We start from the raw sequence: 25,100 nt of genomic DNA on the forward strand, positions 1-25,100 counted from the left end.
GCAGTTAACTGGTATTGCAAATAAGTATAATATTAAGCCACAATAAAGCAATAATTTATAACAGAAGCTCTGAAGTAATAAGACACTGCCCTGACTCTCTTTAACTACCTATCAGTCAGGTTCATAAAAACAATTTTCAATGTCTGTTTTTTGCTGGCCTCAATTCAGAAAGGGTTGTTGTAGTCCTGTGAAGTCAACTGCTTAGAGTTGTGTAAAAGCTTTGTCTAAATGACATACCTACCTTTGCCTAATATAAAATTACGTGATCATTAAATTTAGCTGGCAAAGAAAATGAGAAAAATATTTTATTGGATAGGGGAATGCTGTTCTTTTTTAAAAACATATTATTTATTCAAGCCAACTTTTCTGACCTTTGCACATTTTCAGTAAAATTGCTCTCTCAGATACTCTGGATACTGTTCTTCAGGAAGACAGTATTCTGGATGAAGTTAACACAAAGTACTTTCACCATGTCACCGAAGTCACTAAGTGCTATTATCAGTTAAAGCACTTCTTCAAGCATGAGACTTCTTAATTCAGATAATATACATAGCCAGGCACTGACCCACAGAACTCAGATTCCAAAAAAAGCCCTGACCAAATTTAAGCAATTAATTTAAGAATACACGCAAACACCAACACCCCCCACCCCCAAACATTTTAGGATCCTTTTCCATTCTTAAGTGCATATGTGCAGACACAGTAACTGTGACCTACTGAACCATGAAATAGGAACCCAGCAGCCAAGGAAAATTATTTGCAAATATTAAGAGACTCCCAGCTGACTTCTTGCAATATCAATCTGTATCCAAGAAATCACTATCTATTCAGCAGTGTTGAGGGTATTTGCTATATAGAAATATATGACTAAGCATATAGTTATCGAAAGCAAGTGAAAAAACTTAATGACACAGTATCGAAAAACATATCATGTTCATTACATTCCTTTTTTCTTTCTGGAAACACATTAAAATCCTTTAATTACCAGTTGCTGCGCTATGCTCTTAACTTCAATCAAGTGATTTTATAGAAGTATTTTTTTAAAACGAAATAGATCTCAGTCATTAGAAATATTTTCTTGTGAGTCTGTTTGAATCTTAAAACTGCATTTTATCTTTTGAATGAAAGAATCATTTTTAAGTACAGAAAGTCTTTTGGCATGACCAAAGAAACAGACTCTCTTGAAAATCATTACACAACAGTCCAGGTACCAGTAATATAGGAACTTTCATTCAAATAGCCCACACAACACAGACTTGACTTGATTGTCAACTTATTTTATTCATTATTTATGCACAATTATCTTATTTGAATCATAAAAAATTTATACAGCATCTCTATATGAAAATTACAATTGTTTGTTACTATTTGGCTTAAGAGCTTCTTTCCAAAGCAATTTAAGAGACATGACTTGCTGGATCATTAGAGTTTCATTTGGCCAGAGGGATATCAACCAGTTAATATGGAAATGTTGGGTAAAACACTCATTATGGTATTAACACTGATTAAGGTATTAATGACCATAGCTAAATCTGCCTTAAAAAAATAAATTACAGTGAAGCAAGCTAAAATAAATCAAATGATGGTAAGTCCAAGTAACCATATGAATATGTCTTAACTTCATGCACACACAAAACCTGAGTTCGTTCCAAATGAAATTGTTAGTTTTGCTTCTGTTATGGTTTTATAGCTATGGCAACGGTAAATCATCAATTGAACTTCACTACTAAAGCATTCAGAGACAAGGGTGGGGAGGGAAAAAAGATTTTTACACTAAAAAGAATTAGAACTGAAAGTAGCAGTGAAAAGGGGACAAAAGTTCATATACCATGAATACAGTAAAAAGCTGCCTTTGAGATGGTGCAGTCCTCCCCCCGTTTATTTATTCTGTCAACCAGTAGCATTCCTTCAAACTCATTTCACAAATCTCTCCCTCTCCATTTCTACATTTTCATGTTTCCCCGATTATGTTAATTAACTGTTGTACAGAATTTGTGACTGCTTCAAGTCTTCGATGTTTATGGCTACTTCCCATTCTGTTAATTTTTCATACAAAGCATTTCATTACATTCAGAAGCAGTAGGTACTATGAAGATGTTATAGGAAATTTTATTGTCATGGATTTCTATACAACATCACTATTAAATCAGACAAGTCTGGCGGACAGTTGTACAACGGCAAGGACTTCCTCTCTCTGTGCAGGAAAATTACATTGCTTCCAAAGGGATGCTGCTGAGGCAGCCTATTGCCCAGGAATATATGCCTTCGATGAGTTGACAGCCAATTAAAAGCTGTGTAAAGGAGGCCCTTATCTAAGCTCTTCCTGAGCTAAAAGGGAGGCTGCAACAGGAACTTGTCAGTGGAAAGCTGTAAAGACTCATCACTTGGACATGACTTGGTCAAAATAGTGACCACAGACAAATGTGGAACAGGAATCCTATGTTTCAGCAGCAACTTCTAGACAGCTGTCATCATATTTCAGAGGGGGAAAAAAATCAGGTTTAACGGGTGCTTAAACAGTCATTTTGTACAAGCACAGTCCTGATAACCAAGTAATTTCCTTCACAAGATCTACAGATCTACAAGATTTTGTTCTTACGAACAACATACAAATTCTACTTCTTACTTCATCCTAGGCTTTTCAGATTTTTGTTTACTACCAGAATATATTTATCTTGGCTGTAGGAAAAATGTAATTGAAAGGAGGCATATGTGCTGGCCAAACCCAATCATACTTTAGACGAACTCCATAAGCACCTCCTTGACAAAGAAAAGTCTACAAAAGAACCTAAGAAGTTGAGGTATTTGGAGGTTTCTTGGGATCTTACATAAATAAATGCACAACCTTATCCCAAGTCTCTTGCTAATTATGTTGCATCCCAAAAAAGACTGAGTATTAACAAATTTGTAAAACTAATTTTGGAAAATCCTCCTGAAAACCTTCAAGAATCATGTAAAAGCATGGTTGCACTGAGGCATATCTGCAAATCCAGGCCTAACACACATTAAGACATTTGGGCTATGTTAAGTTCAAAAGGCACAACTGAATACCTGTTTATCTGCTAACTGCATTTGTGTGTACGTGTTTGTTTCATACGAAGTCACAAGGCCTGCACTTTCACTAAGGACAGACTTACCTAATTTTGCTCTGGTGTGCTGCTTAGGGATTCAACTTAGGCAGCCTGACTAACTGCCCATTGTGGCTACATTTCCTTCACATACTCAAATGTCCTTTAAGGTTTGACTGTAAAATATCAAGATGGTTTATAAGTAACAAAGATAGGATGTTTATGATGCTGTAAATTATATCTGCCCTTGAGGGCTGCACTGATCTAATTTTTCAAGCACTATAATAATCACATTTCTTTAAGAAAAAAGGCACAACACACACAAAAAACCAAACAAAGCTTGCATGCACATACCTAGCCTCAGCAAACAGCTAAGAGAAGTGGAGTTCCAGCGCAGAATAACAAAATGGTTTTGTTGCACTGTTGCGGTAAGAAGTTGAAAATATAAATAAAGATGCACAGTAACTGAAGTTGCTAAGTCTAAATGATCATACTGAAGTGTTCATTACAAAAGAACTTCTGAATAGGAAGTAAGGCCAGTGGGCACTTCCAAATGATGCTGCAAGGAGAGGTCTGCTTTTAGTTACAAGTAGATATTCATGGATATCTGGCAGAGAAGTTGTAATATTTCAAGTGTGTTTTTAAAAGCCCGCTAAAATGGTTACAAAAATACAATATTATTTCCTCCCACAGATTGAAAAAGCTTATTGAACAAGAGACAGTATATCAAGCAAAAAAAGAAAAGGAAAACAACAAGAAAATAGCTAAGCTGAAAGAAGAATTGACTAAACTGAAATCCTTTGCTTTAATGGTGGTGGATGAACAGCAAAGACTCACGGAGCAGTTGAATCAACAAAGTAAAAAAATTAAAGAATTAACCACTTCTACAGAACAAGCACACGAAAAGCTGACTTTTGCTGAAGCAAAAATTCAAGAAGAGAAACAGAAATCCAGCAGGCTGGAGGCTGAAATTCAGGCCCAGAGCAGTAAGATTTCCCAAGACCAAGAAGCAATGATGGCCAAACTAACCAATGAAGACAGCCAGAATCGCCAGCTCCGGCTAAAATTAACGACTCTCAGCCAGCAAATCGATGAGCTGGAAGAGACCAACAAATCTTTACGAAAAGCAGAAGAAGAACTGCAAGACCTAAGGGATAAGATAAATAAGGGAGAGTGTGGGAACACCGCACTTATGACTGAAGTAGAAGAACTACGGAAACGACTGCTGGAGATGGAAGGAAAAGATGAAGAGCTCATAAAAATGGAAGATCAGTGCAGAGAACTTAATAGAAAGTTAGAAAAAGAAGCATCACAGAGCAAGAACCTTAAAGGGGAAGTTGATAAACTGAATAAAAGAATTATGGAGCTGGAGAAATTAGAAGATGCTTTCAACAAGAGTAAACAGGAATGTTACTCCCTGAAATGCAATCTAGAAAGAGAAAAAATGTTAACAAAGCAGTTGTCCCATGAACTGGATGGTTTAAAAGCTAGAGTTGGTGAGCTTGAAGCAATTGAAAGCAAGTTAGAAAAAACTGAGTTTACGCTTAAAGAAGATTTAACAAAGCTGAAGAGTTTAACAGTGATGCTTGTGGATGAAAGAAAAACTATGAGTGAAAAAATAAAGCAAACAGAAGAAAAGCTGCAAGCTGCAACTTCTCAGCTTCAGGTGGAACAAAATAAAGTCATGTCAGTTACAGAAAAGCTGATGGAGGAAAGTAAAAAGGCACTGAAATCGAAATCTGATGCAGAGGAAAAAATGTCCAGTGTTACAAAAGAAAGAGATGAACTGAAAAACAAACTCAAAGCAGAAGAGGAGAAAGGAAGTGATCTTGTTTCCAAAGTGAATATTCTAAGTAAAAGACTTCAGTCTCTGGAAGATATTGAAAAAGAGTTTCTTAAAAATAAACGTAAAGAGAGTACTAAATCTAGCACTTCCTTGCAGCAAGAAAACAACATAATCAAAGAGCTTTCTCAAGAAGTTGAGAGGCTTAAGCAGAAGCTCAATGAAATGAAGTCTGTAGAAGATGATCTTATGAAAACCGAAGATGAATTTGAGTCTCTAGAACGAAAATATGTCAGTGAACAGGACAGAGCCAAGCTCCTCTCAGAGGAGTTGGAGGCTGTGAAAATGGAATTGGCGAGGTATAAATTAACAGAAAAGGCAGAGTCCAATCAGGAGCACCTTTTTAAGAAACTCAAAGAAGAGGAAGCTAAATCGAGTCACCTTTCCAGAGAAGTAGATGCACTGAAAGAGAAAGTTCATGAATATGTGGCAACAGAAGACCTAATCTGTCACCTGCGAGGTGATCACACAGTCTTACAGAAGAAACTCCTCCAGCAAGAAAACAAAAACAGGGAGTTAGCAAGAGAAATGGAAAGCCTAACGAAAGAACTGGAGAGGTACAGATCCTTCAGCAAGAACACCAGGCCCTGTGTCAATGGAAAGAAAATTCCAGATGTGCAAGTTTTTTCTAAAGAAATCCAAACAGATCCAGCAGACAATGAACCACCCGATTACAAAACCCTCATGCCTTTAGAGCGAACGGTTATAAATGGGCAGCTCTATGAAGACAGTGACAACGAGGAGGAGCAAACAGTGTCTTTCAAAAGCAAGTCATCCACCACAAATGCTGCAAACAAAAAATTATGGATCCCTTGGATGAGGTCCAAAGACAGCTATCCTCAAAATGGAAAGATACACACAAAGCAAAACGGAAACTGTGCACAGACTGGAGACCTAGTGCTAAGCCATACACCTGGACAACCTCTTCACATAAAAGTAACTCCAGACCATGGACAGAATACAGCAACCCTTGAAATAACCAGTCCTACCACTGAAAGCCCTCACTCCTACACAAGCACAGCAGTTATACCCAACTGTGGCACTCCAAAGCAAAGAATAACCATAATTCAAAATGCCTCCTTAACACCTGTAAAATCAAAACCAGGAGAAGGCTACATGACTCCAGAGCATGTAATTTCTCCTATTACTATGACTACTTTTGCAAGATCTCAAACTCCTGAATCATGTGGTTCTTTAACTCCTGAAAGAACAATGTCCCCTTTGGCTTTACCTGGCTCAAGTTCTCAAGAACAAGCACTCTCCTCAGAGCCTCTGGAAATGGGAGCCAAGCATGCTGTTTTTAGGGTATCCCCAGACAGACAGTCATGGCAGTTTCAGAGATCTAACAGTACAGGATCAAGTGTGATAACTACTGAGGATAACAAAATCCACATTCATTTAGGAAGTCCTTATGTCCAAGCTCTCACCAATTCCAAGCCCATCAGCCCTTGCAATGCTGTGCAAGACAACAGAACTCCAGCACTAGCTAATGGCCTACCCACTAAGCCCACCAATAAAATCACCAGCAGTATTACTATCACACCATCAGCCACTCCTCTTCCACGGCAATCACAAATTACAGTAAGTAATGTCTATAACTGACCCCCATCCATGCTGATACCCTTACCAGCAACCCATCCTGTTTTCCATCCCAGCAAGAATTATTTGAAACAGCCTCTTTACTTTGGGAAAGATCTGTGCATGAACTATACAACAGCATATGGAACTAACGTTAAGTTTTGCCTGCTTAGTGTTATCAAGTGTGCACTTACTGTATATCTTCTCATTGAAATACAGTTATGTAAAATATTTAGTCTTGCACTTGTATAAATGCATCTTTATGTATTGCCATTTTCAAAATAACTCACATTACTTTTGACTGCAACTTGCCTTGGTAAAGTATTTTAACATTACAAAAAAAACAGTAAATGATTATTTTCATCATTGCTTGCTGAATATTTTTTGTTTTTATGTGTGGTTTATATTTTTTTTGCATGTATCGTAGAATTTGAATTAAGCCATAATACTGCCTGCTAACGTCAGATAAGACTTGATTCATTATCTTCCCTGCTGTTTCCCCAATTCCTTCTAGCCCTCTCATTTCAGGTAATTATCACTACATCACACACAAAATATTATGTATTGTATAGCAATGTTTGGTTAAAACTCTTTCTAAACTCTTAAAGCAAACTTTGCTTGTAAGTGAACCAAGTTCAGAAGCTTGTACCACAAAGTAATTCTCCCCAAACAAGGTTTTTTTTCCAATACAACGGAAAAACTGCAATCATTTAGGTATGCTCTAAAACAATAAACAGCAACATCTAAACAATAATTCAGGAGAACAGATTTACATACAATTTTCACATTTCAGCTAAGCTCTTAGCCATCAATTTGACAAACAGTATACATCATACACTGAAGAAGAAACAAGATTACCAAACTATGGCATAACTTAACGTTTTTCACTCTATAGACAGAGAGAGCTTGACAGAAGCATTAAGAAGCAATACTAGACCAAGTCTCCAAACATGCAGGCCTGGGATAAATGGGAGTGCCATACAGAATGGACATAGCAGGTTAAGGTACTTCAGTGACAACTATAGTATTTGTGCCTTGGAAAAGGACAGAAATGTAATCAATTCTGTCCTTTATAAACATGCCAAGCAGTCAATTTTAATTTCCCATAAAATACTGCTAGTGGTAGAGAAGCTTCACATACAACATAAATAAGTCCAGAAGATCTGGAATGCACTTTCAAGCTTCTCACTCTGCATCTAAATTTTACCAATTGTTCTTATTGTAAAAAGTTAAGTGCCCAATGTGTTAGATGCTTTCAGGGGGGTGGTGGTGGTATGTATTATTTTTTTTTTTAATTAAATACTGCAACCTCCTTATCAACAAGGAAGTTTACAAGTAAGCAGAAAGTCCCTATTCACTAAACCCTTATCTTTATTCTACCTATATTCCCCAGAGGAAAAAAAAAATTCTGCAGTATAACTTAGCAACAGATTCAGCAAAGAACTTTGGCCCATGATCTCACATAACAAGGAGACTTCTATCATTTTAAGTCCTTTTGATTGACAGGAAACTAAATGTTTATAACTGTAGATAATAACTGCTTTTAGAACAGTTTCTATTGAAAAGCAAAGTCCACAGCCCATAAACACTTTTTTCCAGTAAATGATGAGAAGAAAAAAATATTAAATTATATAAGATATGCGATAGAAATGGATAATAACATATGTATTACAGCTGAACAACGGCAATTTCAAAAAGAGTAATTGTGTGTGGACCTGCACAACCACATCTTATATAATCTGAAATTAATAGGCTGCATAAAAGGTCCTTCTTCCTTGTTTGGTCTCACTCTATCTCCATGGCTGCACAAGTGAGCTCTAAGACCTGGGTCAGAAGGAGTACATAAGTCTTATTCTGCAAAGCAAACTTTGACTCACACCAACTTCAGCAAAAGTTACTGATGAAAACAGCAGCCTGAACTCCGGCAAAGCATGAGCTTTTAGAGCATGTTAATTATACAAACAAGTTACCTAATTACATTCAGGCTGCACATTTTTAACTGCAGGGCTCAGTTAAGAGCCCAAAAATCAGTACCTTCAAAATACATTCTCTGCACTTCTGTTTTTTGAGATACTGCATATCCTGCTAAACTATACCTAAAATCTCAGGAGGAACACATTACAAGCATGGTAGTGAATAACTGGGTCTGAAGTAGCCACTTGCCAGCACACTAACAGACATTAAATTCTCCAAAAATTAAAGGACTAATGCTTGTCCTCCAGAGGCACTAAAATTTTCTTTAGTTAGGCCTAAAAAGCTTATAGAAAAAAGAATATTCAGATCTACCTTCAAAAATACACGGAAATGTGTTGATCATTAACCACTTGGCCATCTATTAGTATATCTTACAAAAGGAAAGTACAAATAAGGGCATAGCAATAAGCACACACAGTCCTCTGGAAAATTACCAAGGTATTATGAATAAGGAAGTTCAGTGTTTAAAGCTAAGATTTGAGTACAAAACCTAGATGAGAGTTCACACCATTTATAAGTATAATCATTTAACAGGACAGTACTTCCGTCCCTGTCTTAAACTCATCATGATTTATCATTAGCTGTCTAATTAACAAAAGACAAAGGAAGCAGCCACTCATGACCCTTAACTCCTAAGTAAGAAGCATCAGCACTGCCTGGAAATGAAATTGCTACATTTCCTGAAAACACTTCTTGATTAAGGGATACTTACATTCCCCTGCTGATGGAACAACCTCTGTGTAGATTTAACTGACTTCACAGCAAAATTTTTGTCAGTCATTCCAACAGACCAAAAAAAAAAAAACAAAAAAAAACCAACATTATTTTTGCCTGAAAATAAAGTTTGCACAATGAAATAGATTTGTTCTGTTTGAATTCCCAAGATCAATTTCAAAGCACAGAAAATAAACACCTGGATGTATCTTCTAAGAGCTGAAACGTAATTGTTTAAACAGAAAGAAGCTAGCTGTAATTTTATCATAAAATAACAAATAGAAAGCATAGCTTAAGGAATAAAATTATTGATTTACAAATTAACCTTGAGTTGTTCAGATCACTGCTCCATATTTCCAAATATCTCCATTTTGCTGAGTGGGAATAGCTACCTGCTTCCTTGGCAGACAATAAGAAAACAGCAGAGCAAGAAGAAATTTAAATAAGTTACCTGAACATTGATTCAAGCACTCTGAACAAAAACATCAAGCACAATCATATTAAAACTCGACAAGTAAGACAGCTTTTCTAGGAATTTCAACTACTCTGTAAGCGGTAAGTATTGCTGTTAATTTGGAGGCTGAGACACTTTTGCTTTCAGCAGCTGCTCAAAAGCCTAAAGTCTGACAGGTATGTAGTGGTTCATTTAAATGTTATGGGGAAATAAGGTCACATAGTAAGAGCCATATATCAGAGGGATTAAATTGTGAAAGAGTGTAAAAACAGTTTTCAGCAGATCAATCCTTCTCTTTTCCAAAACTCTTGGCAAGCATGTCTAAGGTCTAAAAATCTACCCTTTCCCCTTTATGTTTAGTTCCTAGCAAAAGAAAGGGAGAATTAACTGATTAAAAAATGACAGCAGTTACCAGCCCACTTTCCTTCATCTTTTTGAGTTTATTTCAGTGAATGATCAAATGGACACAAGTGAGGGTAGCACCAACACTTTGGTGCTCAGCATTTTTAAGCCATTCTTTTTGTGATTAAATTTCTCAGAAGAAATACTTGCAATTCTTGTCCTTACACAGGCAGGATGGATGAGGGGAGGGAGGGAAAAGGAGGAAAAGCAAAAAGAAAAGAATATGAAGCAAAAATGGTAATCTAAGACCAAAGTGCCCATCCATCAACTATGAGGTAATATTTCAGGTTATTAAAAGGCCTCCTGCAAGTCACTAATTAAGAAACAGAATTTACAAAAATTTCACGAGCACACTGCTAATCTTCCGGATCCAAAGCACCACAGCCAATACAGTGTCTAGGGACAGTATGTAAGGCTGTAATAAGAAAAAGATCTGTATGTAAGCATTTCATGCAGGGATTAGAAAGGCGTGCTCCCCACACTAGGGAAAAAATAATCAGAAACAGAATTGTACAGCTCTATTTTCTGAAAAAGATTCAATGGATGCTGCAGGGTTAGATGATGGAAATGGAGTAGCCATCTGCAGGATGACTTTGTCCCTAGGAAACAGATATTGAGACAGGCAAAACAAAAACTGACAACTGCCTAATGTCCAGGCTTAAGGAAAGACTACCAAAACATTATGTTACCAAGAAACAGAAGAGAAAAAGATCTTAAGGTTCAAATACAGCACAAGTGGGTCTATAAAAATGCTTTCAAATCAACACCAAGTACTTTAAATCAGAAATTACTCAAAAAAAAAAAAAGACAAACCATAAAAATTTAAGCAGCATGAAGTGTTTTCACAGATCTGCAGCCAGTGGCCCCAGATGAAGCTGAATTGTCTCTGTGCTGTAGCTAGCACATTATCCAATAACTCACCTGTGGGCACTCAGAAAGCCTCAAACAGAGCAGAGTTGCCAACTGAAAATGATTCTTTTCTCTTTGACCACAAAACAAAGTATTCTTGAGAGAAACTTTTTGAGTACAAGTGGAAAGACCTCTTTTAATCAATGTCTCTTCATTTGCCATGCAGTGGTCTGACATCACAGGGTCTTCAAACAGGGATGGGCCAAAGAAGCTCCCTCCCCTTTTTCGCCCCTACCACAACCCTGATTACAAAATACAAAAGTGCTGTCACCACTTTCTGGAAGGCAGCACTGTGAACCAAGTCAAGAAATTAACCTGGGCTTAAAAAAACAAAGGCAAAACCACAAACAAAAAGCCATATGCCACAAACTCTCATTAAAAAAAAAACAACAACAAAAAAACCAACAAAACAACCCACCCAAACCAAACAAAAAATACCAAAACAAACAAACAAACGAAAAACCTCAACAAAACTGGATCCATTTCACAGCACAGCTTTATAAAAGAGCTACATCAGCATAACTGAATGGACAAGCAAAAAGGAAAAAGGAGAATTTTATCATGCTTTCATTGCCAAACCCCTGGTCCCATCATCTTTCTGAAGAGATACAATCTAGCATGCAAATACATCACAATGCACTTCAAATATACAACAAACATCCATCAGTCCCATTAAAATGATTCTGTATCTCTCTTGGGAGAGAAGTTAATTGACTTGTGCAAAATCCAAGCAAGGCAGTTTCAAATATGATTAGTACCTACATTCTCTTATCCTTGATTGTCTCATACTCAAGCCACTGTAGGTCATGTTTAGTCCTGAAAAAACATCAATCTTAGCTGTATAAAAGGTAGAAAGTCTTTTATTTTAATTATCATTTTATATATATTAGGAAAAAACATATATATATATATATAGAATATATATAATATATATTGAAAATAGGACTCCAATTAACACACCTTTTAATGTGGCCTTTCAAGAGAAAAACAGCCTACTCACAGACAGAAAACAGCCATGATGGTAAGAGGGTCTTTTTCCTTCTCCAGGCAGAACCTCTGTAAACCTTTTCAGCATAAAAATTTGCTAATATGGGGAAAACATACTCAAAGTTTTGAACAGACAATATTGATAATGAAGATATTTCCACATTAAAAGGTGTATGTGAGTAATAGTGCAGTTTCAAACACCTTTAAAAACTGCCTTAAAAATACCCAAACAGAAATATCCCTACGTGCCTCCAATCTGTACAGAATGATCCTCCACTACTCAACAAATGGCAGAGCAGCTTTAAACCAACTGGACTGCAGGTGTCACCAGGCTGTATTCCCTCCAACAGCACTGACACCTAAGCACCTGCACAAACACCCAAGTGCCAGCACTCCCCTGTGCGGGACACAATTGCTATTGCAGTGTGTGTAGTATTCCAAAAAGGCCACACACTTCTGTTCCTAGGGACTCCCAAGTGCTCTATCACGGTGCCTGAGACATTCTGGACTTTCAAGGGGCAAAGAGAAGATTAATAACAGTTGTTCATTCCAGCTGCAAGACAATGCTCATCAACCAGCCCCAGGAAACCCTGTCCCACGGGAGTTAACCCACAACATAACCTTACCCTTCCCTGCCTCTTGTTAATTATCTACTAGAAATGAGTCTTTAAGTTATCCAAAGTTCAAAATAATATCATCACACTTGCCAGTGAAGATATATCCCAAGAAAAGAAAGGCACGTAACAGAATTTTAGAACCTGTAAATACAACTTCTGCCTCCAACCATTCTTCTTTTCCCCACTACCAGAAAGTAGATTTAAACTCTGCATTCAGGAAATAAGATCACAGCGACACATTTAAATGCATTAGTGCAAATTGTGACACATATATGGAAATAATTTCTAATATTAATGTACATTTTTCTGTCAAATATGCTATATTATTGAAATCAAGAGGGCTGTAATAATGCAAATATCAGCAGAAGAGTAGAAGATGCATAAAATAGAGCTTAAAAAGGATCTTAAGACATTTTTGAGCCTATTTCCTTACTACAACTTGATTTAAAACCTTACAAATAAAAACCTGGTTTAAAAACATGGTTAATACAGTTCTAAAAAACTTCTGCAATGACAACTTCACAGTTACCCAGGAATCTGGTACAGGGCTGAAATACCCTTGTCATTAGGAACCTTGCTGACTTCTAAACTAAATTTACCTTGCTGAAATTGTAATACAGTATTCTCTTTCCTGTCTCCCTCATTGGACTTGGAAATTTATTTTCTCTCCAACACCTATTAGAAGACAATTATCACGTCCCTCCTCAGTTTTGTTTTCTCCAGATTAAACAAACCAAATTGCTCTTCCACTTAACAGCTCAAGTACTATGACTCTAGATTATTGTAATTTTCCCTCTGCCAAGCTGTTTATAGTGGTGTGACAACACAGTGAGGCAAGCCAGACACCAGCCTGGCTTAGATTTTACCCTAAGTGAGTTAGTGAGAGCAAGGATTACACTGCTTCTGCTTATACACCTCAGTATAGTCACACACACATAGGTGTGCTGCAGAAAAGGGAATTCAGAGCAACTGAGACTTCTCACTTTGGATTCCTAGAAAACAAATGCCAGGATCTAGTGAAAGAAAAGTAAAGAAAAGAAGTATCTGAATGCTCTGTGCAGTTGGGGATGCCTAACCAGAAATTTCAGCCAAAGTTGTCTGGCTTGGAGTCTAAAGAGAATATTCAAGTTTATCACTTAATCTTAACTCGTTCTCACTTGCAGATCTGGCTTTCATTCTGACTGCATTCAATCATCCAGGAACAAACTTAAATCTGGCAAGAGGCACACTTGTGCACATACAGACATGGTCTTCTGAGAAAAGGATCTTCAGCACCATCCCCTGGACACTTTCACTAAAGCTGCAAATTATACTCTGTTACTCAATTCTCTTAAACTAAAAATTTAAGCAGTGAGAAAGAACTCTAGATAAGATTCTTTGTCCTAAATCAAGTGCTACAATGACGTAGAAAAACAAGTAAGAAAACTTACAGCATAAATACTACATGCTCCCCCCATTTTAAATTAATAAAGTTCAAGCAGGAAGCAAAGCAGGCATCATACTTTCAGAAGGAAAAGGAAAGGATTAGGACCAAAAGCAGGAGAACTACTTCAACAGCAGGGAAACAGAAATATTTACTCTCCTTGACACTCCCACACAGGCTTGCCTTAGCCCACTCCCTAAAGCAAAGTGTTAAAAGCTGGCCCATATAAATAAGTCACCTCTGTCCCCATGGGGGAGAAAAAAAGATGTATATGAAATATACATCCTGATATTTCAGAGCATGCTTTCTCCATTGTCTTCTTGAAATTAGAAGGGCCATTTTCACGTGTGAAAATTTCTCAGTTGTCACTTGTGCCAGTGTTTGTCCCCATCCCTGAAGTACTCCATCATTTGCCAAGAGACAACAAACGTAGTCCCTTGTGCACACAGTTCTCACTCTAACACGCTTTCTTCTGCCAATTTCTATTATAAGCAATTGATGTTTGCTTCAGAAGTTAAATTAAAAATGAAGTTAAAATGCAGCCTTCTTGGTTCTTAGATCATTGGTTGCCTTGAAAATTAGTTTTAACCGTTCATTTCTCTAACTAAGCACTGCTATTTTCCAAGCCTCATGCCTTGAACTAATATAGTGCTATTATACTTACAGACAGACATACCACATAATCTAATTTAAAAGTGGCCAGTTTGATGCTTTTGGGGTTGTCATTGGTGTTGCAGTAATTATTTGCCAATGCTTACTTAGACACGTGAAGTGAAGGAAAACTGCATAACTTCTGAGACAGGTCACTCCTGTGTGACATTTTGTTTCTGGGGATGTTTCAAGAGCATTAATGGAAATTCACAAGGGATCTCCAGAACATGAAAGGCAGCTCAGCTTGTTCTTTGAAGAACAAACATATCTTTTTTTCTCTTCTCTGACTTAGAAAGATAGCAGATATAAAAAGTGGCCTACAGACGGGAACTCAAGAGACATAGCTAAACAGCAATGATGAACACAAAGTCAGCAAATTCAGAAGACAAATGAGAGTCAAAAAAGGATGAGGGAGACTAAAAACATTCATCTTGAAGGAGAAAATGAACTGGTAGAAAGGATGCATACAATTGAAGAGAATTGAAGTAATTAATGGTGAGCACACAGATTTCCCATAAGTAGTTAAAAATCAAATTGAAAAGGCCCACCAAAATCTATATACAAAGAGTTTTCAGTCATTTAGGTCTGCCAAAAAACCAAACATCCTGAGATACAAGCCTGCTATGGCCAATGTATCTGCTTACATGCCTCTACACTAAGCAGTAGGGAAGGACATAGGAGCATTGCACTAGATTTTCAGTACACATACAACTAAACCAATGCAGAATTCTATATATGGTTACTTCCAAGTGTTTTCCAGACAATCCCCACATAGCACCATTCCCTCTGTATCCGTATTTTACAGCAGCTTAAGTGCTGATCTAGCCAATTGACCCAAAATGTCCCGTTTACAACTCTTATCTGAGATTCGTAATTTGTCAAGTTTTAGAAAATAAAGCTTAGTCCTTGATCTAGCTACACATGTAATTGAATTCAAAAAGCTAAGTGTCAATAGGTGTTTTCCTTAAATTTAAATTATTCCTTCTTTCCTTTCTAGAATTTATATAATGAATGATGAAAAATAAACCAATTTTTAAGTGCAGTATGAGGAAGAAGAGAACTAGATGGGCGTCTGTTAAATCCTTGCCTTCATCAGGACCACAATCACTAAAGTGCAAGTTCAGAGAAAAAAAGCACCCCATAATACAACCGTTATCCTCAAGTTTGAGCTCATGCCAGGAGTTAGAGTAATTCAGTTATTGTGGCTACAAGCAAACATGACACAAGCAAAAGAGAGCAACACAAACTCTGTAAGCAGATCAAACCTTGACAAGTCCATCAGTTACAATGCAGCTCTAGGTATTCAATACTGTCATTCACAACTGCAAAATACATCATTTTGAATCACACACAAAAAAACCTGCTTGAAATTACTGATGGCTCAGAAGGCCATATTGTCAATGGTAGTTTCAATGAGCTAGATTAGTGCAAACTATAGGCCAGAGCACAGGATATTTCAATACCTAACTTTTCATTGATGCAATAAAACCTTACAGTCTGAATACCAGAGTCAAAAACCTGTAAAAATCTGGGCCTACGAATACCTTCCTGGAGTACTAATATGGTTGGTCAATCAACTCCAGACAATACTCAAACCACATTGTAAGCTAAGGAATCTCTGAACTGGAACACTTCTCAAAAAGACCTCGAACCAAACAACCAAACACAACTCTTAGAGATACCATCTCACTTTAATATGCAAGACTTTACATATATATTTTTATCTATTCACCTCAGTATACTTAGCAAATCATGGCTAATGAAATTCTTTTTATAATTGGGAAACAGACACGTTTTCTATCATCTCTACATCAGGCAGTAGCACTGCCAATAACAGCCCACCCAAACATTTTATTCTCAACACTGTGCCTCATCTACCAGGCCATACTACATGGTCAGAGGCAAACTCTTCCAACTCAACTTCCACACAGCAGTGCCACCCACAATTATCCCCTCCAACATCAATTCCTTTCTTAACACAGAATCTTTAGTAAATGAAGCAAAATGCTTTTTGGTTTGGGGGCAAAGGGGAAGACCTTTTTTTTGCTTCCTTTCCTACTAACAATATGAATGCTAAAATTCCAACTTACCATGAAAATGTATGTTAATTTTGTTTATTCAGCATTTAACGAAATACAAAAGGAAATCTTTGCTGCCACCTAGAGGTAAAATCTTGAAGTAACACAGGGAAAGAAAAAAGCATCTCCTTTCTCCTTACTCACTTTCAAAGCCAAATTCTTTCTCAATGCATTAAAAAAAAATTCACTACCTATCCACTTGCTACTTATAAGCCTTGAGAATTTTCCTTGGTTTTCCGTAGTTTGCACACAAAATCTGCTCTCACAAGATGCTTTTGTTAGAGACCACTATCAAGGGGTTTTTTTAAAACTTACCTAGGTCTTTCCCTCCCACATGGGTCTCATCATTAAACAATCCAATAGCATGTACCTACATAACAATATCTGACTAATAGACTTGAATATTATCCCTGACAAGAAATGTGTATGTTTTCGCAAAATTAGTAACAATGTGGGCAAACATATTACTTAACCAACATTTCTACACTTTGATCAGTTCAGCAGATACATTTATGAATCTGCAAAGGCAGACTGCACATCACTAACAAGGATTGTGCAATTTTAAATATAATCTCCTTCAGAACTCTTAGAAACGTACCACACTTTTCTGGGAGATCATTACTATTTCGTCTCTTTTTTATCAAACTTCAACTAAGCCCAGGCTGATTTTTTTCCTTACTCATGATCCATTAAGCACATCTGGGACATGCAAACTTTTCCCAAATTCCTCCATGCTGAACACATGCAATGATCTGATGTTGGTTCAGCTTTATTCTATTGAAAACCCCTGTAACACATAATTGTCTACAGGTAAATGGCAAGCATTTGCTTTGTGATTATTTTTATCTTTTTAATCAGCCCAGACAGACCATTGTAGCCACTAGGAAGTTTTCTCAAAACCCGTTTTAATCTAGCTCATTCTTACTCATAATTAAGCCACCAGAATTCCAACACTGCTTTCTATTGTCCCCATTTGAACACTATTTCCATTCTTTAAAAAAAAAAACAAACCAACAACAACAAAAAAACCATGAAGTGAGGTTCTTTTACCCTTATCTTGACTGAAAAAAGGTATATAAAAATGTTTGTGACACAAAAAGTTTTTCTCATGAGTAGTGTATGTTTAATCCAGATTTCAGATAATGGTACTTTTCAAACAAACTTCTTGACTTTATAGTTCTTCTGCATATAACTTTTTTTTTGTAGATTCACATTTTTTTTGCAATTAAACATTATGACTATGGTCATTCTGGAGGGAGAGCTGTCTCACAAATATATTAATTTTGTGTACACTGGTCACTATCAATGAACGATCTCTCACAGTAAAGTATGACCTGGGTATTGCCTTCTACTCAGGACTAAAACAAGATTTGCTCCTGCACGTGGAAATTCTCTGATTATTCACCCAGAGAACCCACACAGTTCAAGACTTTGCACTGCATCACTCACTCAGTTCCTAGGGCTGATAGTCAGCTGACAGAAAGGAAACCTCTCTTATTTATACTCTGAGTTTCAATCCATTGAGATTCTTTGATATTCACCAATCAAGTAGGCAAGTTTAATACAAAGCTTCTGTCTCATTACCAACAAGATAAAGGAAGTTTAAACCAACAATTCTAAAAGCAGTGCATTCAGGTTTACAAAGTGGTAAAAGCCCCACCAAGCTAAAAACAAAGCTTGTTTCTCCTCCCTAATGCATGATTTATTTTTTTGGTTTATTTCCAGATTACCAATACGTTCCATCGTTCAATTCCAACGCGGATCCCCAAACCAAAACCTGCAAGCACAACCAAAGCACCTGCCAAAATTCCTGCTGGACATCTCAACAAACCAGTCCAAGACAGCCCTTCTGGAAAGATACACATTATAAGGACTGTGTCTAAAGCCTGCCTTCATAGTGGAGGGAGAAGGTAAATGATTTTCTGTGATCTGTGACATTAAAATGGATTTAAGCCATCTGAATCGCAGCAGCAATTGTTTCCACTGGAGAAAAATCAGAAACCATCCACATGGTCAGCACATCAACAGTCACTAATCACAGGACATCAGGACAGCCAAATTCTTGGGAGCCAAAGTTAACTGCATGTCTGCAAGGACCATGCTCTGCTCCATTTTTTTCTGGTGCAATTCCAGATTTTGCCACTCATAGTACAGAAGAACAAGACACAAATAAGTTTCTATTATAAATTCAGTTCTGACATGTTCTACAAATAACAACAGTAAGGTTATTTGAGTAGATTTTTAAAAACATGGTCAATCACATGAAGAGGGGTTGCAGAAGGTGTCATGTTTTCAAAGTTGGTCTAGCCAAGAAGTGTCTCAGTAAGTTCAACATTAATGGTGGAATGAAGAAAGGCATGGAGAAATCTCCTCTTGTAAAACATATTGAATTTAGAGAAATGCAGAGCTCCTTGCTGTGCCAAGCATCACTTTAAAAGTATGTTGTACAGATAAGCAATTCCCTCCTCAAGGAGTTAACTAGTGTGATTATTTCCACTACAACTCATGCAGATGTTACAGTAGGAAAAGAGATGCAAGAATCAACATGGATATTGTCTGCATCAGCTATACAAACTTTCATCATTTGGACTACAGTATTTAGATTTCAGTCCACTTAAAAAGTATTTTAGAACTGATTAAAATTAGTATCAAGTTTAACAGTAAGCTGTGGCTTACACAGAAGTGCAACTTTATTCTAGCACTCCTCCACAATTTTGCCTTTCCTTTCAACTCCTCATATTCACTTAAAATATGTAACTGGATTCATTGCTCCTATTGAAGGGGTCTTCTTTTTAACTGAACTCTTTGCACAAGAAATTCTAGTTCATCCATGAGAGAATTTGCCTCCTTGCTTTTCTTAGAGCATAACTTCCTTAAACTACTTAAAATTCAAGGTTTCCCTTCAGCCAACATACACACACAAAAAAACCTCAAACAAAAACATTAGAACAGACTCCATGCCTGTTGTCACCAGTTTTCTGAAAAATAGCAATTGTTGCTCTGCAAGAAAATTTCTGACTGTTCTACAGAACGTTAAGAAAGACTAACAAAATACTACTACAGCAAGGAACCCCCACACGAGAATGCTGTAATACCAACTAACACTAGTTACTGCTTTAAAATATAAAAATTTATCTATTTCTCTGGTATTAATGTCTCCCTCATTCCTCTTCCCCTAACAGAGTGCATTCCAACAGTCTAAATGGCTCAACTGATAATACGTGGGAGAACTCCTTACATATAGGTGTTTCTTTAAGAACTGCCAAATCCTAATTCCAAAATAGAGCAAAAGCTGGTGGTGAACACAGTGCCATAGCCAGAACTGCAATCCTTTTGCTGAAGCAAGGAGAGATTCTGATGCAGTTACCCCATTATTCCCTTTCATTTCACAGCTAAAAGTTTAACTTAACCACTGAGACAGTACAACACGCTAGCACTGCCGTGTGACTATTTCTGCAAACTCACAAGAAACCTATGCCTTCCTCTACAGCTTCACAAGAAATTCTCTAGAAGTACTTTAAAAAAGTTTTAAAAGATCAGTCTACTGAAAAATTATTTCAGCTGTGTCCTACAAGACACACCAGTGTTAATATGCAGATATTAAAGAATGACTCTTCCACAGTAAAAAGGAAAGGCTTCCCACTTTATTCACTAAATCTGCAGCTGTTGAGTTCTGAGAGTCCGTCTCATGTATGCTCAGATCCCAATACAGCTCACAGAAGCACACCATTGCAACCTGCAGAATGAATGTACATTGATGTGAAGAAACACAGATTCCAAAAAGCAGCTGTCAATTTGGCACGCTTATCAGAATGATCTTCAAGTACCGACCAAGTTCTATTACAAGGAACAGTAAGTCATCGATGAGTCAAAAAGAAAAAATACAAACCTCCTCAGAGTCCAGCAAAAGACCTCAGCTCTGACCAAGCAACAGTGCTCCCACTGAACGCACTACAAAGAAGAGTTCTCAATAGCTGCAAGTCACATATTACAAATTGATGTTAACTGGCACCCTTCAGTACACAGAAGGAAAAGGGAATCCCTGGCAAAATAAATCAATTCCTGCAATAGCATCCTTTGCTTTAGAGCCCACAGAGGACCCCATAAGCACTGCCAAATCATCCTCCACGGTCCCATATTATACTTCTCACCTATTTCTGCTGCTGACATAGAATGACACTGTTTTGCTCCTGTCTTGCAACAACACAATTAATTTCTACCTATGAAGGCCATGCCCCTCACAGGTAGATCCTGCTCAAGGATATAAAACTGACAAATGGGAATACTACACTCCTATGGGACTAAGGGTGATACAGAAAGCATGGAGAATGGAAGACAATAGCGGTAACTAAAAAGGAGGAAACTGGAAGAATTTCTGAAAAATAGAAGTCCTTCCCTCAAACTGGCTGGGAGATGAGGCACGCTGGCTACAGGCAAGATCTGGACATTTATAGAGCTGTGAGAATTGCTCTTTTCTGTTCACAGAGGGAAGAGGAAAAAACTGGCGTCCTACACCAGTATGAAATAAACTCCTCCGAATTCCTTATCCTTTCCCTTGTAATTCTGAATGCAATATAAAAATCACAAGAAAGACTGGACAAAATTGAGACACTAACTGGAAAGAAGGAAGGTAAGGAAGTCCTGCAGTTGCATGAAGTGGGACATGAGTAACACTAAACTATGCTGCTAAGTAGAGAACAATCCCTAACCACTCCTTCCACAAATCGCATCTCAAAGGCTTGCTGAAGACGTTATCAGGCAAGATTCTTTAGTTTTTGTCATGTGACAAGGTAAAAAGATGGGTATCCCTTTAGCATTTTTTCCTTGGGTTTTGTGGGCTTTTTTTACACCTATAAATCATTTGTAGCAGGGTCAACTTCCAATGATATGGCCAAAAGCAAATTCAGAATTACATATCCATACACTAGGAGATATATTTACATTTATTTTGTACTTGTATTTTCATACTCTTTACGTGGAGTATATTAACGACGTTCATACTCATTTTAAAAGTAGCCTTTTCTAACTAAAAGTGGCTAAAATCTAAAACACTTTCGAGAGCTGAGTTCTGATGAATATTCTGTAGGTCAGAGTTTATTCTAGGGTTAACTTTAAAGGATCTGACAGAAGATCAGTATTTCGAAAGTACATTTTGAATTCTGCTTTGCACCTGCAGGTATGGCAGAGATGTTATTTTTAAATAGTTCAGCAAATGAGGTTGGATAGTATTTTTTTTAACAAAATTTGATGATTCACAGAAATAAAACTGACTAAGTGTTTCAAAGGTGCTCACTAATGTGCAATTACTTTCTTGTATTGCTGCCTATCATACATTGTGAACCCTGATTTCCTTTTATGCCAACTGATTTTAAAGCATTTTACAGTATCAATAAGATGCTGTACAAATTAACCTTTGGTTTTACCTGTTTTACGTGAAAAACAGCTACACAAAATAAAAGTGACAGATGTTTTATGTTTACTGATAGCTTGTGTCAACTTCATCCAACAATAGGCTCCATAAAAAGAACCTGCCAACAAAGGTGGGCCGCAGACAGCAGACTACCTGGTTTGCACAACACTCACCTGTAATCAGTGCTCATAACACACTCAAAGAATGTTCTTGGAGTAAAGTATACAGGACTGGGTTAGACACCTCCAGAGTTTACTTTCCACCTTAATTCTTTTAGCAGCTCAGAAATACTATTGCCAAAATCCTAAGGAGTTTTTGATAACTGGAAAAGTTGTCATTCTCAGTCTCACCTCAGTCAGATGGTTCATCCATCATGTCAAACGTTTATAATCACAGTCGTGCTCTGTATCCAGTTTCTAAAGGAAAGCTGACAACATTGTAAAAGTCAGCTAACCACCCACCCCAAATAAAACCTGCGGTGGCTGAATGCACAGGTAGGCTCTTAAGAAAAATTCCTAACGAAGAGCATTTACCGTGGGAACTGGGACTGCTTAAGGAACCCACATGAGACTGAAAATAAAAATTAAATGTTCAGAAGCCTAATTAGGTTTTGTGAGCCCTCTTTATTACATACATACAACTTTTATATTGCTTCCTCTCTAACTATTCTCCAAGTACTTTTTACAGGAAATAAGCACCAATTATCAAGACACTCAGAAAAACTGGAGCCTTTGCAGAGACAGATAACTCCCAGTAATTCCCAACTCTTGCCAATACTGTATTAAAAAAAAGAAATTTAAAAAACAATCAATAACATAGGGCACTATAAAGTCTAAAGTCATTTTTGTTGCCTAGATCCACCTAAATTTTCACACTAAATGTAAGCATTAGAGATAAAACATTTTACAGCTTGTGGTTTCGAGACACATTGAAAAAATACAAGTACATGAGCCAGGTATCATAACCATCAGGGAAAAAAAAAACCAAACCAAATCAGTCACAGCACCATAATACAAGGAGCAACAGCTGGAGAGGAGTTTTTAACTTGTACAGTAACACATGGCAAGGGTGATGCCACACACCTCAGTAAGCACTTGGATGATGCTTTTTGAGTACCAAAGATACTCTTCCCTCCAAAGGCTCTGCTATGGATTTACTGTTCCCTAGGCCTTACAGAACTGCAAGTAAGTTCATGCCGGTAATGGCAAACACAATCACAGAATATTCTGAGGTGGAAGGAACCTACAAGGATCATACATTATGCAAAAGCTTTTCATCAAATAAACTCTTGGGAATAAAATACAGTTTGGAAGGTAAATAAATGCAAGGGAGAGCTGCGCTCTGAATTCAAAACAATAGGTTTTCCCATTCCCCTCGCCCCGCTTTTTAAATTTCGCGTAAACATACTTTTGTTAAGTGAGTTCCTGTTGTTACCCAGGTACTGGTATTTTCGTTTGCCGCTCACTCAGATCAGAGACTGGACATCACCTCGCTGCAGAGATTCTGCTCACAAGGAAACCCGCCCTCGGTAGCAAGCAGGGAAAAGCAGGCACAGGGAAAAAAGCGAGTGAGAGTGGAAAACCTGGAGAAGTAAATTAAAAGCAGAGAAGGGAAAGGCGGAGGGGGGAAGTGGAAAAAAAAAAAACCAAAATCCAACGAAAAGGAAGGAGGGCAGGAAACGAGGGTGGGGGGGTTGGCTCTCGGACAAAATGCTTCAATCCCAGCGTGAGGAGCGAGCTCCAGGAGAGGAGTACCTGGAGTGCCGCCCGCCCCGGTCTCGGTGTCCCACCACGGCTCCTCCAGCGTGTCCCCCATGCCGCCGCCGCCGCCGCGCCTGCGCACTGCCCGCGGGGCCGGGCCGGGCCGGGCCGGGCCCGCAGCGGGCGGGCGGGGGACGGCGCTGCCTCGGGCACGGCTGCTGCTCAGCTGACAGTGCATCCTGCAGAAGAGTCTTCTGAAAGAGAAGAAGGCGTTTAAATGCATGCTGGGGAATTTTTTTATTTTTTAGTGGAAAATATAGAAGTGAGAGAAAGAGGGAAGGAATTAAAACTATTGCCCCGTTCTTCACAACATTCACTTAATCCGGTTTCATACTGTAAAATACCTACTTTCTTGGTTGAGGTAGTTCACGTAATCTTTTCTGAGGAACAGATAGGTGCCTGCAGAGGGTGCACGTTACCTTGGAATGAGTGTTCCCGGCCCTTTAGGGCCGGAGCCTGCAGGGCAAGCGTGCCCATCCTGCATCTCTTCCCGCAGGAGCCGTCCCGCTCCCAGCCAGGGCATTACCTGCTGGAGCATATCCCGAGTCAAGCCATGGAAGTGAAACAGACCAGTGTAAGGACTCATTTCTCGTAAGGCGGCACTGTTACTCCATGTATAACCCGCTCCAATGATTTTTTTCTCAACTTCCATTGAAATTTATTGTTTTTTCCCCATTTGAGAATGCAGGTGGGTAAGGAAGGTGCGTGACAGACAGCATTAACGTTATTCTGCCCAGGGCTGCTAATGGATGTCACCAAGTGAGTTTAGCCCTTGGCAACTGCGTAAAACTTGCGAATTTCCCCGACTCGCTGAGTCCGTCCAACCTGTGGCACATTAAACACAGTGAGAGAAGTTACTTAATAATCAAACCTACATCTGGCAAAGCAGTACAGCTTTCTGAAAGCCGAAAAATATTAAAGCCTCCGGCAGAGCAGCTCCCCTGCCCTGCTCCGGGGGCGCTGCGCAGCCGCTCCTCAAAGGCGGAGGCTGCCCCTCTCCCGTGCCACGCTTCCGCGCTTTGCGGCCCGCGCCCTCAGCCCGGCGGCGCGGGGAGGCGGGGACAGCGGCCGAGAAGGGAACGGGCTCGGGGAGGCGCGGCCTCCGGGAGGAAACACCTCCCGAGCGCGCTTTACGGCCGGGCGAGCGGGCACGTCAACAGCTATGGCGGAAGGGGAAGAGGCGCCGCCGCCGCTGGGTAGCTGGTGAGTTACCGGGCTGTGTGCGCCCTCCC

General features: G+C 38.4%; 3 protein-coding genes across 11 annotated transcripts in view; 2 read left to right on the top strand and 1 right to left on the bottom strand.

Moving 5' to 3' along the window:
• Nucleotides 1-22,177, top strand: part of FILIP1L (filamin A interacting protein 1 like) — a 186,863-nt gene extending 164,686 nt beyond the window's left edge. For 2 of the 5 annotated variants that reach the window (XM_088156118.1, XM_088156121.1), the window contains 3 exons: nucleotides 3,762-6,492; nucleotides 18,424-18,608; nucleotides 19,881-22,177. In XM_088156118.1, coding sequence (XP_088012244.1) covers nucleotides 3,762-6,492; nucleotides 18,424-18,608; nucleotides 19,881-19,971 — 3,007 coding nt within the window. In that variant the 3' untranslated portion in view covers nucleotides 19,972-22,177. Of the gene's footprint in view, nucleotides 1-3,761; nucleotides 6,856-13,709; nucleotides 14,511-18,423 lie in introns of those variants that run through there. The other 3 variants (XM_088156139.1, XM_014885686.2, XM_088156132.1) reach the window with 3 other exon arrangements.
• Nucleotides 1-24,061, bottom strand: part of CMSS1 (cms1 ribosomal small subunit homolog) — a 220,715-nt gene extending 196,654 nt beyond the window's left edge. The window contains exon 1 of one of the 3 annotated variants that reach the window (XM_088156155.1): nucleotides 23,863-24,061. In XM_088156155.1, the coding sequence (XP_088012281.1) occupies nucleotides 23,863-24,046 (184 nt within the window). In that variant the 5' untranslated portion in view covers nucleotides 24,047-24,061. Of the gene's footprint in view, nucleotides 1-11,704; nucleotides 11,745-23,862 lie in introns of those variants that run through there. The other 2 variants (XM_088156165.1, XM_088156161.1) reach the window with 2 other exon arrangements.
• Nucleotides 24,062-24,983: 922 nt separating this feature from the next.
• Nucleotides 24,984-25,100, top strand: part of TBC1D23 (TBC1 domain family member 23) — a 33,679-nt gene continuing 33,562 nt past the window's right edge. For all 3 annotated transcript variants that reach the window (XM_088156173.1, XM_014885707.2, XM_014885709.2), the window contains exon 1: nucleotides 24,984-25,071. In XM_088156173.1, the coding sequence (XP_088012299.1) occupies nucleotides 25,031-25,071 (41 nt within the window). In that variant the 5' untranslated portion in view covers nucleotides 24,984-25,030. The remainder of the gene's footprint in view (nucleotides 25,072-25,100) is intronic.

Source organism: Sturnus vulgaris, chromosome 2 (assembly GCF_052056855.1).
Source record: "Sturnus vulgaris isolate bStuVul1 chromosome 2, bStuVul1.hap1, whole genome shotgun sequence".
Classification (NCBI taxonomy): Eukaryota; Metazoa; Chordata; class Aves; order Passeriformes; family Sturnidae; genus Sturnus; species Sturnus vulgaris.